The sequence below is a fragment of the Somniosus microcephalus genome, chromosome 29 (assembly GCF_052327205.1).
Source record: "Somniosus microcephalus isolate GS21.2 chromosome 29, FLI_Smic_1.0, whole genome shotgun sequence".
Lineage (NCBI taxonomy): Eukaryota > Metazoa > Chordata > Chondrichthyes > Squaliformes > Somniosidae > Somniosus > Somniosus microcephalus.
In genome coordinates, this window is record NC_141015.1 from 29,795,398 (window position 1) to 29,811,041 (window position 15,644).

Consider the following 15,644-nt stretch of genomic DNA (forward strand, 5'->3'; position numbering starts at 1 on the left):
TCAGAGAGAAGGCGTGTGTCATCCCGGCAGCCAGCTCATGTGAATCCTTGAACATTCACCATACATGTACCTGGTGTTGGCAACGTGCTTGATATTTATCGCTTGCGGGACTCGGGGCAAAAGCATTGACACGCCAGCAATACAAGGTGCCCTGCTAAAACATGGGCTCGCCTGTGCGTTTGGAATGCAGGTGAAGGGTTCCCAGAGCGTTGCTTCATTCTCCCTCTCTGATACTCCACCAAGCTTACAGTAAAGTACTGTTAAGATGCAGTGTGGGGCAAGATTAGAAAATTCGGCTAAGTGGAAGCACACTTGCTTTCAAAATTCTTCCTCACCTGGTCCCAGGATCTGGTCAGAGCTTAGGCAGCTTTGACCCTTTCAGTAAACGTAATCCAGGTTGATCTGGCACCACTGCTTCGCTGGTCCAAAACGACCTGCAGGACCTCCAAAGCTGCATTTTCTTATGTATCGACTTGCCCCGGCCATGTCTCCTTCTAGCGGCACAGCAGTTCTGGGTGAGCAGCAGTCCTTTAAGAGCTGCTGCCACTAGATATAACCTGCCCTTGACCCCAGTGCACTCCCAACCCATCACGTGCCTCGCGCTGGGAGCACCGCGAGATGATGGAGGTTTGCCGACCTCACATTCTGATGCAAGGTCAGCTAAGAACGCAGTGGGCACGTGAAGCACCCGACGTGTGGAGATCCCACATACCGCCACTGTACTGGGATCACAACATCAGCCCCAAAGCATAATGGTGCTGCCAATGGGAAATACAGACCACCAGACACTGGGAGAGAATGCCAATGGTGAATCCAGAAAAATAAAACCTACTCCCTGATTATTTGCTCTGTAAAAGTGATATTGGGGATGTTTCAGGCTCTTTCCAAGATATCACCGGATAAATGTCGATGTGCTGAGAATGTTTTGTTTTCAGGACTATTTTGTTTCAGGACTAGCCGCTGCTGAACCAGGGGTTATCCAGATATCCAGAACCAGGGGTCACAGTCTAAGGATATCCAGAACCAGGGTTCACAGTCTAAAGATATCCAGAATCAGGGGTCACAGTCTAAAAATATCCCGAATCAGGGGTCACAGTCTAAGGATATCCAGAATCAGGGGTCACAGTCTAAAGATATCCAGAATCAGGGGTCACAGTCTAAGGATATCCAGAATCAGGGGTCACAGTCTAAGGATATCCAGAACCAGGGTTCACAGTCTAAGGATATCCAGAATCAGGGTTCACAGTCTAAGGATATCCAGAACCAGGGTTCACAGTCTAAGGATATCCAGAATCAGGGTTCACAGTCCAAAGATACCCAGAATCAGGGTTCACAGTCTAAAGATATCCAGAATCAGGGTTCATAGTCTAAGGATATCCAGAAACAGGGGTCACAGTCTAAGGATATCCAGAATCAGGGGTCACAGTCTAAGGATATCCAGAATCAGGGGTCACAGTCTAAGGATATCCAGAATCAGGGGTCACAGTCTAAGGATATCCAGAACCAGGGGTCACAGTCTAAAGATATCCAGAATCAGGGGTCACAGTCTAAGGATATCCAGAACCAGGGGTCACAGTCTAAGGATATCCAGAACCAGGGGTCACAGTCTAAGGATAAGGGGTAAGCCATTTAGGACTGAGATGAGGAGGAATTTCTTCACCCAGAGAGTGGTGAACCTGTGGAATTCTCTACCACAGAAGGCAGTTGAGGCCAATTCATTAAATATATTCAAGAAGGAGTTAGATATATTTCTTAAGGCTAAAGGGATCAAGGGATATGGGGAGAAAGCAGGGACAGGGTACTGAATTTGGATAATCGGCCATGATCTCATTGAATGGCGGAGCAGGCTCGAGGGGCCGAATGGCCTACTCCTGCTCCTATCTTCTATGTTTCTATGTTTCTATGAAACCCTCATCCTTCTCTTCTTCTTAGGCAGTCCCTCGGAACCGAGGATGAAACCCTCATCCATGCCTTTGTTACCTCTAGACTTGACTATTCCAACGCACTCCTGGCTGGCCTCCCACATTCCACCCTACGTAAACTTGAGGTCATCCAAAACTCGGCTGCCCGTGTCCTAACCCGCACCAAGTCCCGGTCGCACATCACCCCTGTGCTCGCTGACCTACATTGGCTCCCGGTTAAGCAGCGCCTTGATTTCAAAATTATCATCCTTGTTTTCAAATCCCTCCATGGCCTCGATCCTCCTTATCTCTGTAATCTCCTTCAGCCCCACAACCCCCCAAGATATCTACACTCCTCTAATTCTGCACTCTTGAGCATCCCTGATTATAATCGCTCAACCTTTGGTGCCCGTGCCTTCTGCTGCCTGGGCCCTAAGCTCTGGAATTCCCTGCCTAAACCTCTCCGCCTTGCTACCTCTCTTTCCTCCTTTAAGATGCTCCTTAAAACCAACCTCTTTGACCAAGCTTTTGGTCACCTGCCCTAATTTATCCTTATGTGGATCGGTGTCAAATTTGTTTTCTTAAAATACTCCTGTAAAGTGCCTTGTGATGTTTTACTATTTAAAGGTGCTATATAAATACAAGTTGTTGTTGTTGTATTTATAGTGTCATAGAGTTACACAGCACAGAACGAGGCCCTTCGGCCCATCGTGTCCACGCCGGCCATCAAGCCCCGTCTATTCTAATCCCATTTTCCAGCACTTGGTCCGTAGCCTTGTATGCTATGGCATTTCAAGTGCTCATCTAAATGCTTCTTGAATGTTGTGAGGGTTCCTGCCTCTACCACCCTTTCAGGCAGTGAGTTCCAGATTTCAACCACCCTCTGGGTGAAAAAGTTTTTCCTCAAATCCCCTCTAAACCTCCTGCCCCTTATCTTGACACTATGCCCCCTGGTTATTGACCCCTCTACTAAGGGGAAAAATTCCTTTCTATCAACCCTATCTATGCCCCTCATAATTTTGTACACCTCAATCAGGTCCCCCCTCAGCCTTCTCTGCTCTAAGGAAAACAACCCCAGCCTGTCCAGTCTCTCTTCATAGCTGAAGCGCTCCAGCCCAGGTAACATCCTGGTGAATCTCCTCTGCACCCTCTCCAATGCAATCACATCCTATAGTGTGGCGACCAGAACTGCACACAGTATTCCAGCTGTGGCCTAACTAGCGTTTTGTACAGCTCCATCATAACCTCCCTGCTCTTATATTCTGTGCCTCGGCTAATGAAGGCAAGTATCCCATTTGCCTTTTTAACCACCTTATCTACCTGTCCTGCTGCCTTCAGGGACCTATGTACATGCACACCAAGGTCCCTCTGATCCTCTGTCCTTCCTAGGATCCTACCATTCATTGTGTATTCCCTTGCCTTATTAGTCCTCCCATAATTCATCACCTCACACTTTTCAGGGTTAAATTCCATTTGCCACTTTTCTGCCCATCTGACCAACCCGCCTATATCGTCCTGCAGCCTGAGACTTCCCTCCTCACTGTTTACCACTCCACCAATTTTTGTGTCATCTGCGAACTTACTGATCATACCTCCTACATTCATATCTAAATCATTAATGTACACTACAAACAGCAAAGGACCCAGCAGTGATCCCTGCGGTACACCACTGGACACAGGCTTCCAGTCACAAAAACAACCTTCGACCATCGCCCTCTGCCTCCTGCCACTAAGCCAATTTTGGATCCAATGTGCCAAATTGCCCTGGATCCCATGGGCTCTTACCTTCTTGACCAGTCTCCCATGCGGGACTTTGTCAAAAGCCTTACTGAAGTCCATGTAGACTACATCAACTGCACTATCCTCATCCACAACACCTAGTCAACCCCTCGAAAAATTCAATCAAATTGGTTAGACATGATCTCCCCCTGACAAAGCTATGCTGACTGTTCTTGATTAATCCTTGCCTCTCTAAGTGGAGACTAATTCTGTCCCTCAGAGTTTTTTCCAATAATTTCCCTACCACTGATGTTAGGCTCACTGGCCTGTAATTCCCTGGTTTATCCCTACTACCCTTCTTGAATAATGGTACTGTGCTATGTTAGCTGTCGTCCAGTCCTCTGGCACCTCCCCTGTGGCCAGGGAGGTTCTGAAAATTTGAGTCAGAGCCCCTGCTTTCTCCTACCTTGCCTCACACAGCAGCCTGGGATACATCTCGTCTGGGCCTGGGGATTTATCCACTTTTAAGCCCGCTAAAACCGCTAGTACCTCCTCTCTCTCTCAATGCTAATTTGTTCAAGTATATCACAATCCCCCTGCCTGATTTCTATGCCTACATTGTCCTTCTCCATAGTGAACACAGATGCAAAATATTCATTTAAAACCTCACCCACCTCTTTCGGTTCTACACACAGATGCCACTTTGGTCCCTAATGAGGAGGAATTTCTTCACCCAGAGAGTGGTGAACCTGTGGAATTCTCTACCACAAAAGGCAGTTGAGGCCATTTCATTAAATATATTCAAGAAGGAGTTAGATATATTTCTTAAGGCTAAAGGGATCAAGGGATATGGAGAGAAAGCAGGGACAGGGTACTGAATTTGGATGATCAGCCATGATCTCATTAAATGGCGGAGCAGGCTCGAGGAGCCGAATGGCCTACTCCTGCTCCTATCTTCTATGTTTCTATGTTTCTTAATGGGCCCTACTCTTTCCCTGGTTATCCTCTTGCCCTTAATATACTTATAAAACACCTTGGGATTTTCCTTTATTTTGCCCGCCAGTGTTTTTTCATGCCCCCTCTTCGCTCTCCTAATTTATTTTTTAAGTACCCCCCTGCACTTTCTATACTCCTCTAGGGCTTCCACTGTTTTTAGTCCTTTTTAGAACTGTGTGCAGTTCTGCCAAAAGCCTCCCTTTCTTTCCTAATCTCCATTTGCAGGGCTGGATTCGGTTCTTTCTATCTACATGGTGGGAATCGGATGGATGCACTGGAGTAAAATGGTCAACACCTTCTTCCAAAATTCAAAATTCAAGAAATTTAGAGAGAATAAACCAAAGTTTGCAAGTGACTTCTCGTATCAATCCGTGCCGACACTTCTGCATGCTGGTGTTTAATGTTTGACGGAGCTGCAGTGTCCCATCATTACAACAGTGACTATGCTTCAAAAGTATCTCATTGGCTGTGAAGCGCTTTGGGACATCCTGAGGTCGTGAAAGGCGCTATATAAATGCAAGTCTTTCTTTCTTTTAACTATAAATATTAACAGTAGTTACATAAAGTTGACTCAATCCAATTCCGAAGGGGCATAGACCTTAAGCACAATACTGCCCATAACTTGGAATAAACTGGCAACTCACTCCGAAATCTCACAAGAATGTTTGTTGTGAAAAATGGAAATGCCCCAGACATTTTTTTTTAACCCACCATACTGTCTTTAAAGATCTATATGCATCTTCATTCAAATCTCACTGACCCTCCACTCAGTTTCGAATCTTAGAATTTAGGGTCTATTTCCATTCATTGTTCTTTCCTCCAAACCGCACGTACTTTCTCATTACACTGAACTGCATCGTCGATCTTCCCCGTCTGCTGACCTATGTCATCCTGTAATCTCCAGTGTTCCTCTCACAGTTTGCCCAATTTGATATCATTAGCAAACTTCAATATCATTCCTCCTCTGTCTATGGCCAAATCATTTAGTTAAATGGTAAAAAAAAAGGCCCCTAAGACATATCACTACCCATAGCACGCCAATCCAAAACCTATCCATTTAGCCCTACTTTATGCTTTCTGACCCTCAGCTATCTCCCCGTCTATGTGGCTTCATTCCCTTTAATACCATGTGCTTTAATTTTATGAAGAGTCTCTTAAGTGGCACCTTATCAAATGCCTTCTGAAAATCCATATGTACATCTATTGTGTTTTTCTATCGATAGTGATTTCCTCTTAACAAGCATCTTGAATTAAACTTGCCCTTTAGATATTTATTCATCCCATTTCTGATTAGGCTATGCAGAGTTATTTAAACAGGTGGAGAAATGCAGCACCAAAAAATAAGCCCAGAATTTCACTGGGGTTTTGCAGCTCAAGTGTTGTAAATTAAAAGGGAAACATTTGAATGGAGGAAGTAGTTTGAATCTAACGTGCTGCCTGTTTAATAAGTAAATCTTTTCCCAATGGACTGGGACAAATCTCCGTTTATATCCCCATATACAAGCGGTTTCCTGTAGATCCTCACCGTCCGCCCCCCCCACCCATTGCAAAAGCTGGGAAAGAGCTGATCAGCTGCTGTCAATGCCCAGCTCCTCCTACGTTTGGAAAAAACCTCCGGATAAGCAACTGAGCTCAGGCACACTGGTCCGTGCCAACCCTCTAAAGTCACCAGTTGCCCGACACACAATCGGTGTCAGCTCCGTGATAATCTTCTGGCTTTCAGGGCGAACGCGGAGGTTTCTTTCTGGTGTTCCCAAACCTTTCTAAACTGACCTCAGTTGTGTCCTTGCGGTTCCTCTAAAATGTACTCACAATAGATTTTTTTTTTTAATAAAAAGCTATTAAATAATAGGAATTTCTATAGTTTGTGAACACCTACTTTTCTTTTGTAGTCAGGGTATTTGCATCTTTGTTGAACATCAAGTACTGGTTTGCAGCAGAATCTTAAAAGGACACATTATCAAATGCTCTGCGACTTGCCGCACAATGGGCAAGTACGTGAAAAGCACACCTGATTGTTTATGTGCATGGCGGAGACTGAGGAGCTGGGTCGGGCTGTGTAATGGATCCTTTGGCTGTTCAATAAACAATGACTGGATTGATCTGTAATTAAATGACCCTTCCATCAGGCCCAGGCACCTGTCAACAGGTCTATCGCTCTGCAAACTGTGTAGGTGACCCTATAGGGGAACATGCCCCAACACCGAGCACATCTTCTGGGACGTGGTACGTCCAGTGTGAGATTTTGGACATTATCATACGTGATTCTGGGCAAAGACGTCAACACACAACGGGGCAAAAAAAAAAGCTTCTTAAAGAAATGCGTGTGACACGGGTTTATAATTTCTCCAAATCATTTGAACATCTAGGTGGGAAATGCAGCATTTTTAAGCACTTGTACTTTTAACAAAAGATGAGGGAAGATGGGACCAAAATTAATATTTGGGAATGTGTGTCTCACTCGGCCTTTACTTTTCCTTTTGAAGCAGATTTGAGAGATCCCAGACTGCAGCGATTAATCAGCAATAAAAAGAAGTGACATTTTACCAAACCCCCGAGGATGAAGAAGACCATAAAAAGCCGTCCAAGGGTTGTCCTCGCATAAACGTCTCCGTAACCAACTGTGGACATTGTGACCATAAGTAAGTAGACACATTCCCAATAAGTCAGTGGTTGGGAATTTTGGAAATTTTCCCAAGGATCCCCTGAGTTCTCCACCTATGAACATCAATAAAAAAAAAATAAAGGCAAAAGTTAAAAATCCGAGGTTGATAGGAGCTCGACAGACACTGAGCAGTGAGTGAGTAGTCATATAGCCGCAGCACCACCTAGTGCCAACACTCGCATACTTACACCGCACAGACACAGTGGCTGTTACGAGCGTGATTTACTTGGTTTAAAGCTATGCAAACACAACAGATCATTTCTTCACTTGTTTATTTCCTGTTCCTGGAACATTCTGAGCTCCGGAACCATGTTTTGTAAAGACTACACTCTATTCAAGTTGCAGCTTTCAGCATGTGCCTAAGATCTGCTAACACACACACACAAGTGCTGGACCAGGGGAGGGAGCAGAGGCCAATAAGCCTGAAAGAATCCTTGACTTCCTCTCACCAATTATCTCCCCATTGCTCCTGAGGTCATTGGTTCCATTCTGGGAGGTGCCTCCACATCTGCTTTGGTGCATCTCCCAGCTGGTCATTTTACAGGTGCTAGTCTAGATAGCAGATGCTGGCAGGCTAATCGACTTTAGAAGACACCACAGCCGAAGCCAATCTTGTCTTTGCCGCTGTTTTCTCTCCCTCTCTCTTGCACACAAACACATATTTTAAATAACTGACCCGCCTCAGGTGAGTCGCCCGCCCCCCCCAATCCGCCTCCATTAAAAGCGTCGTGGCTGCAGCAGTCCCTGCACTTGAATAGCCTGCCAACAGATTAGCAATTGCCAACTGCGTGAAGTACTGGAGGACTGACATGAATCACCATCTTTGGGAGAAAAGGAAGAAAGTTGGAGGTAGAGTTAAAAAAAAAACGAAATACAAACACGAGGTAAATCAGACAGGGGAGAAACAAGGGAGAACGCAAAACCATTTTCAGTATCATTCACAATTGGACAGTAATGATTTGTACCGAACCCTATTTTCAACTCTCCAACATTAGTATTTATGGCGCCAGATGTTCTGATGTCAGGTAGAATTTCCTTTATTTACTTTCTTATTAAATTGGCCGGTGTTATTAGTGCAAATACAATCTGTTAAAGAGGCAGGAGAGATGTACATCATTTTCATGATGACAGCACCCGTAATGGATGTGTTAATGTACTTCAACACGATTTATGTCACTGTGCTATGCGGTTTGTTTACAAATGAAACAAGGTTATCCAAACACTTTCTCCACAACGCAGCGTCCTATTAAATGAATAACAGCGGCTGTTAATGTGTTGAGGCGTAGACTGCAAAAGGACATCGACAGATCCCGTTTGCTGCAACATCATGTGATGTACTGAACTGTGGATATAAGAATGTCGGGTGAGAGTACAACTTAAATGGGAGAGCGCCGGGGGAGGGTCGAAGAACGAGGGCATTGAGTGATCCCGATACATAAGTCAATTATCTGTACCTGGCTTACAGGTGCAACAAGTGATCTAAACGGCTCATGGCATGTTGGATAAAAGCAAGGAAGAAATACTACATTATATAGAGCACTGGTCCGGCCTCATTTGGAATATTGTGTTCAGTTTTAGGAAGGAATTGCCATCGAGGCAGCCCAGCAAGGATTCTACCTTTTTTTTATTTGTGTGGGCATCGTTGGCAAGGCCAGCATTTATTGCCCATCCTTAATTGCCCTTGAGAAGGTGGCGGTGAGCCGTCTTCTTGAACTGCTGCAGTCCGTGTGGTGAAGGTGCTCCCACAGTGCTGTTAGGGAGGGAGTTCCAGGATTTTGACCCCCGCGACGATGAAGGAACGGTGATATACTTCCAACTCAGGATGGTGTGTGACTTGGAGGGGAACTTGCAGGTGATAGTTTGAGCTGGACCGGTTAAAAGGACATCTAGGAAAAGCTTCTTAACACAAAGGGTTGTGAAATGTGAGACACTGTCCCAGAAAGCCACCGTGTCAAAATCACCTGAGGTGTTTTAAAGGGAGATGGATGCTTACTTGGAAGTGAGGGTATTTAAGAAAATTAGGTTAAAGTGGTGCAGCTGTCACGACTAACAAAAATAGGGGAGCAGGCTCCCTGGGGTGAATGGCCTTTTCCTGTTCTTACTGATACTTTGATTATACACATATGGTGGCGACATCATTGCCATTAATGCTTCAATGTGGATGTCACCATGCATCAGTTATACCCACCCTGACACTAGCAAAAATAATGCCCCCCATATCCAATCAATCCACCTTGCCCCCACAAAATGAACAAAACGGAATCTAGATAGCGATTTCAACATGGTTATCACAAGATGGTTGGAAACCGTTTGTGATATTACCAGAACCCGACAATAAAATTGCTGCTTTCTAAGCAGTTGTGGGTAGCCATCATTCTCAATAAGATCTCAGCAGTGCCGGTTTACTGCGGAATAATTTGCAGTTGATTTATATTGTTTGGTCAAACCTCTGGACTGCCCATTTTAATTGAGGTATCCTAACGTTAAACACCGAGAAAGGTGCCTGACATGAATCTTGTCTTTCATGTGGAAGTGACTTATGAAATGATACTGGGCGGCCTGCTGGTGGCGCTGTCCAGGGAGAGTATAAATACTCGGGCATGGGCCCAGCTTGCTCAGGACATTCTTTAACAGGAACTAGTGAAGGACACAACTAGATCTCCATGTTGAAAAACAGTTGATTAAAGCTTTGTTTAATACTCAGACCAAGTGCCTCGTAGTTTTCTTACGTCAGTGCCCATGTCCCAAGCGACAATCTGTCCTTCACCTTGTCAACACAATGCAGGTTGAGAGTTAGTTACTTGGTGTGTATTGTAATACTGGACTTCAGAGAGAACCTAATCTTGTGCAATATGACAATTCAAGCACAAAAGACATTAGCATATTAACATTTAGGGACAATTCACCTGCTTAGAGAAGATGTTGGTACAAATGATTTTTAACAGTGAACTGCGTCAAGTACTTACCAAATGTATGAAGCCAGCTCCCGTTAGCCATGTGCTTATAAATATAGATAGTAGATTCACCAACTTGATGGAATTGCTGTTCCAAGAGAGAAAAATAAATACTGAGCGGTACTGTTTGAGAAAAGATAGAAAGGTAAGTGTGCACGCGTTTCCGTGGTGACTGGTCACACAGGTAGCCACCGGAAAGTCTGAAATGTATTGATTTCAGGAGGCAAACTGTGAGTTATTGGAAATTAATAAATCTAAAAGAAAGAAAGACTTGCATTTCTATAGCGCCTTTCATGACCTCAGGACATCCCAAAGCGCTTTACAGCCAATGAAGTACTTTTGAAGTGTAGTCGCTGTTGTAATGTGGGAAACACATCAGACAATTTGCGCACAGCAAGCTCCCACAAACAGCAATGTGATAATGACCTGATAATCTGTTTTAGTGATGTTGAATGAGGGATAAATATTGGCCAGGACACCAGGGATAACTCCCCTGCTCTTCTTCGAAATAGTGCCACAGGATCTTTTACGTTCACCTGAGAGGGCAGACGGGGCCTCGGTTTAATGTCTCATCCAAAAGACGGCACCTCCGACAGTGCAGCACTCCCTCAGCACTGCACTGGAGTGTCGGCCTAGATTTTGTGCTCAAGTCTCTGGAGTGGGACTTGAACCCACAGCCTTCTGACTCAGAGACGAGGGTGCTGCCCACTGAGCCACAGCTGACACTACAAAACAAAAACAGAAAGTACAGGAAATACATAGCAGGTCAGTCGACTGCACACCTTTCTCTGACCATTTTAGATTTGATGCCTCTTGTAATAGTTGTTAACACATCTGCACTCATCCCGCTGCTTTGTTCAGTCTATTTTGGGGCTTTCCTGTCTGTCCATACCGGTCCTGATGAAGACGCACCGTCCGAAACATTAGCCTATCTTTTCTCTTTCAGACATGGGCAGACGTGCTGCACTATTGCAGCAATTTCAAGGTGAATTACAGTACTATCTTAGTGGTACTCACTCCCACTCTCGGGGATCAGGCAGAGCTGTGTCAGTAAAGGTCAGAGAGCAAGTTGTCTAACTCCCTCCCCCACCCGCCTTCTCAAATGGCGAGTAGTGCATCACCGCTCATGCTACCAGGACATTAAAGGCCGAATGTCTTCATGAAGGGGTGTTTAGCAAACTTACTTTTGTTTTGGGAAGAAGCGGTGCCAGGATAATGGAGCACCATTTTCCTTACAATTACATGTTAGTAACATGACGACTCTTTTCAATAGCATTTATAGAGTTAGTGGCATGTGTTTGTCAACAAATCAAAAATAGATTTCAAAGTATTCATTCATCGAAAACATGCCCCTTTAAGGGATTGTTTCCACCTTATTCTTATCTAGTGAACTGAAGTAATGTGCGGGATTAGTGGGTTGGGGAGGTGGGTGAAGAAAACTAGAGCCATACACACACATACGTAAACACACACACATAAACATACATATACATACATACACATGCACATATACATACATAAACACATGCACATATACATACATAAACACACATACATACATACATACATAGATACATACATATACCCTGGGTCATTAAATACATTTAAGGTGGAGATAGACAATTTTTTGCAAGATAAGGGAGTGAAGGGTTATGGGGAGCGGGTGGAGCCCAAGATCAGCCACGATCTTATTGAATGGCGGAGCAGGCTCGAGGGGCCAAGTGGTCTATTCCTGCTCCTATTTCTTATGTTCTTATGTACATTCCCGGCATGGACCTGTTGGGCCGAATGGCCTTTTTCTGTGCTGTAAATACTATGTAAAGCATACATAAGTACACACATCCATACATATATATTTATATATCCATCTGGAATAGCTTCCTGTCTACAAAACAAAAACATGCCAACAGGAAGTATGATCTGCAGGCAGGAGTGTGCACAGACATAAGAATTTGAATATATTATGGGTCAAGACAGAATCTATAACTGTAACATGGGGATTGAATTACATCTGCATGTTCTGCTCCAGTTACCCCACCCTCTAACCCCACTCCATCTCCCCATGTGTTCCTCAGGACATGGACTCAAAGGGCTGGATTTTGTGGGGTGTCAGCAGGCGCAATCGGTGGTGGGTCGGGTGGGAAAGTGTTTTTTTCCCCCAGCGGGTTGGGATCCCGCTGTGAACCTGCCACCATGCGCCTTTCCCCGATGTCGGGTCTGTCAGCGCTGAGCAGGCCCGACACGCAGTGACAGGGGACCCAATTCAGGTAATTAGTGGCTTGCTTAGAGCCACTTAAGAATTAATTTCAACTCTTCTTCTGCATTTGACAGCTTGTCCATGCTGGTCGTGGATCATGTCTGTCAAGCTGAGGCGGGAGTTCAGTGGCCACTGAATCAGCTGTGGAGTTAACAGCTTCAAATATACAGTAAAAGCTCCCACCTTACAGAGATATCTTCCCTCAGCCACAAGCTCTTCCTCACTGCATTTCCACAACAGATTCACCATGCTGCAAGACTTTACACAAGTCTCCATCCAGTCTGACCTCATTACCTCTCTTACCATTGACAGATTGCTTCTGTCATCTCAACTTCACTTGCCATGTATTCCATCAGCATCGGTACCCTTTATACTCTCTCACCTTGGTCCTCAGAATCCCACCACAATCAGCCCCAACACCAGCAGCACCAGGCACACCAGCAGCACCAACAACAACAACCACCTTCTCCGTAATCAACTGATGCTGCACAGGACACAGGGCATCAGCACTTGACCACATTGCTGCCCGGGAGGCCAAGCATTGCCTCACCATGGTCAGATTTACTTCACTTGATGCTGTACATCCTGGCTGCCACATGATGTGCCAGGTTGGCACCACCCCACACCAACACCATAAAGCATCCCTACAATGCCCAAACCATTCCTTTCACACTCATCATCATTACGGGCGGTACTGTTATGTCTCACCATTCACTGCAACTCACTAAGCCACTTCCAAAGGTGCACACAATTCTGTCCAAGAACTCAAAGTGTTGAAAATAAAGGTTTCAATGTTTGACAGCACATTAACAGAAACTATACATGAACATTGCATAAAATATCCAAATGCCTATCCTTGTGTGTTGTTAGTTGGTATGATTGCACTAGGATGAGGGTGAGTGTGAGGGGTGGCTAGTGAGATGGGGAAGTGATAATGTAGATAGAGAGGGATGGGTGGAGGTGCAAGGTAAGTTGGTGTGAGTAAGGATGTGCAGGAATAGGGTAGGAAAGGCAGGGTGATGGGGATGTGATGAGTGGCACAGCAGGATGAGGTTGAGTGTGGCTTTGTACTAACATTTCGTGATCTACTGAGATCATTGAAAGGTTTGTGGCACTGCACCCAGGTCCTCCTGACGACATCCCTGCTTGTACCCTCCTGTGCAATGTGTAACCAGGCTGTGGTGATCTCCTGGGGAGGTCTCTTCCGCCCATGGGAAGGGAAGAGGACCTCCCTGCGTGCTGTGACTCCCTCCATAAGCATATGGGAGAGCCTGGGTGCAGCCCTGCACCTTTGTGCAGTGCTTGACAGTGTTTGCAGCAATTCAATGCTGTAGAACACTGACAGCACAACTGTCAAAATAAAGTTGGCCATGGTCTCTTTAAGGAAACTGGCTGATGACACGTCATCAAATGACGTCACCAGACCCGCTTCCTCTAATTGGCCAGCAAACGCCCAATCAGGGGAAATTCATTTTACAGACGGAGACAGCAGCGGGGTCGAGACCCGCTACTGACATCGCCTGCCGCGGATCCACGAGGTCTGCAAAATTGCGGCCAAACAGATCTTGTTTAACTTTTTCAGCAACAGCTACTGATGTACCATTTACCTTACACAATGTTAAGCATTTACCAGCAAATACTTGTCATTTATCTCCAATAATTATTCATAAGAAAACAACCCACGAAGTCAGCAGAGAGGAGATTACCACAGCAGGGATGGTGCATTTAGAAAGGGCAGGTGCGGCAACCATTTGGAAGCCCCTTTTAACAAAGAGTTGTTACTGAGCCATCATTACAGCTCACCTTCACCATTTAAATCCCTTTCAGGATTGCAGAAGCTTTCAGCCAGTCAAATTATCAGCATTTACAATCCTGAGAGTTCAGAAACGTCGCTGAATCTGTAGGCTTCTACTCAGCAGTAGAATAAAGAAAATACTTGAAGATGTTATGTGATCAGAACCCAATCATACTGTGAAAGTGGGAAAGGATGAATGCACAGTACTGTACACTACAAATGCTTTATCCATGCCATAACTAACAGTGCAGCATTTATTATATATTATATATATATAAACTATTGTTAATACATTACAATTCTAAATATTAAATGCAGTACCGAGGTTATGTAGGTTAAATCTTCGCCAGGTTAAATATAACATACATCAATCAAACTAGATATTAAGAACAAATTTTTAATTGCAGAGCACACTAGATGCACAGTGATTCTTCATGTTGATTCTTGCTGTCGGGAAAGTGTGTTGAAATGTATTAGAGTCTTTTCCACTTTCAATCAGAGCAACTAAACACAACCCCAGGATTAATCAGCAGCATGTTCAAGCTCCTCAACATCTGTGCATAGCTTGGATTCTAAACAGGGTCTCAAACTGGCCCAAAAAATCCCCTGCCCTGCCCTGCACTAAAATGTTATTCAGACAGGAGAAAAAGAGACTATTTTAAAACCCTTTATGTTGCAGTTTTTTCTTGTTATCTTATCTGCAATGTAAACTCTTGCTACAACCCATTCTGCAGTATAGTAACATGAAAGTTATTGGCCACTACTTCCTCCCAACATAGTCCACTGAATTGCTTGAAGGGATGAAGGAATCGCTTGCTTAGTACTGGCAGTGTTTTCATTAAGGTATTTCCATCATACATAACACTTCAAAATATTATGTGCAAAGCTTGCAAATGTTAAAGCACATTGCACCAATCCTATTTAGGAAACAGAATGTGTACAATTACCAGCAATGTTTGTAATGTCGCACCACACAGCTGCCACCAGGCTGAAGATTATTCACGCTGGTGGCATTTTAAGTTTATTGTGAATAAATACAATAATCCATCATGAGTAGGACGCGGTGGCTATTATGCAGTCTCCCTCACTCTTAACAATGTATATGACATGAATGCGATGCTATCGTCCCGTGATTTATTCCCTCATACTAAATCTACTGTACCATATTGACATGCTTAAAAACCTACTCATTAACTTCGGAGAAAATGGCTAACTGGGCAAACAAATTTCTCCAAAGATTTGGACAAGGTGCGCTCTCTGACTGGGTTTGGACAGATCGTTACTGCCAGTCAATTAAAAAGCCCCGTCTGAAGGGTGATTAGAGCTGAATGAGAGCACTGAGAGATTCTTTATCAAC

The 15,644-nt window shown here is 44.6% G+C and overlaps 1 protein-coding gene across 16 annotated transcripts in view; it reads right to left on the reverse strand.

Moving 5' to 3' along the window:
- kcnma1a (potassium large conductance calcium-activated channel, subfamily M, alpha member 1a) overlaps window positions 1-15,644 on the reverse strand; it is a 1,094,159-nt gene that overhangs the window by 309,373 nt on the left and 769,142 nt on the right. For all 16 annotated transcript variants that reach the window (XM_085970505.1, XM_085970490.1, XM_085970491.1 and 13 more), the window contains 2 exons: window positions 10,248-10,323; window positions 7,164-7,334 (listed from right to left, as the gene is read on the reverse strand). In XM_085970505.1, coding sequence (XP_085826631.1) covers window positions 7,164-7,334; window positions 10,248-10,323 — 247 coding nt within the window. The remainder of the gene's footprint in view (window positions 1-7,163; window positions 7,335-10,247; window positions 10,324-15,644) is intronic.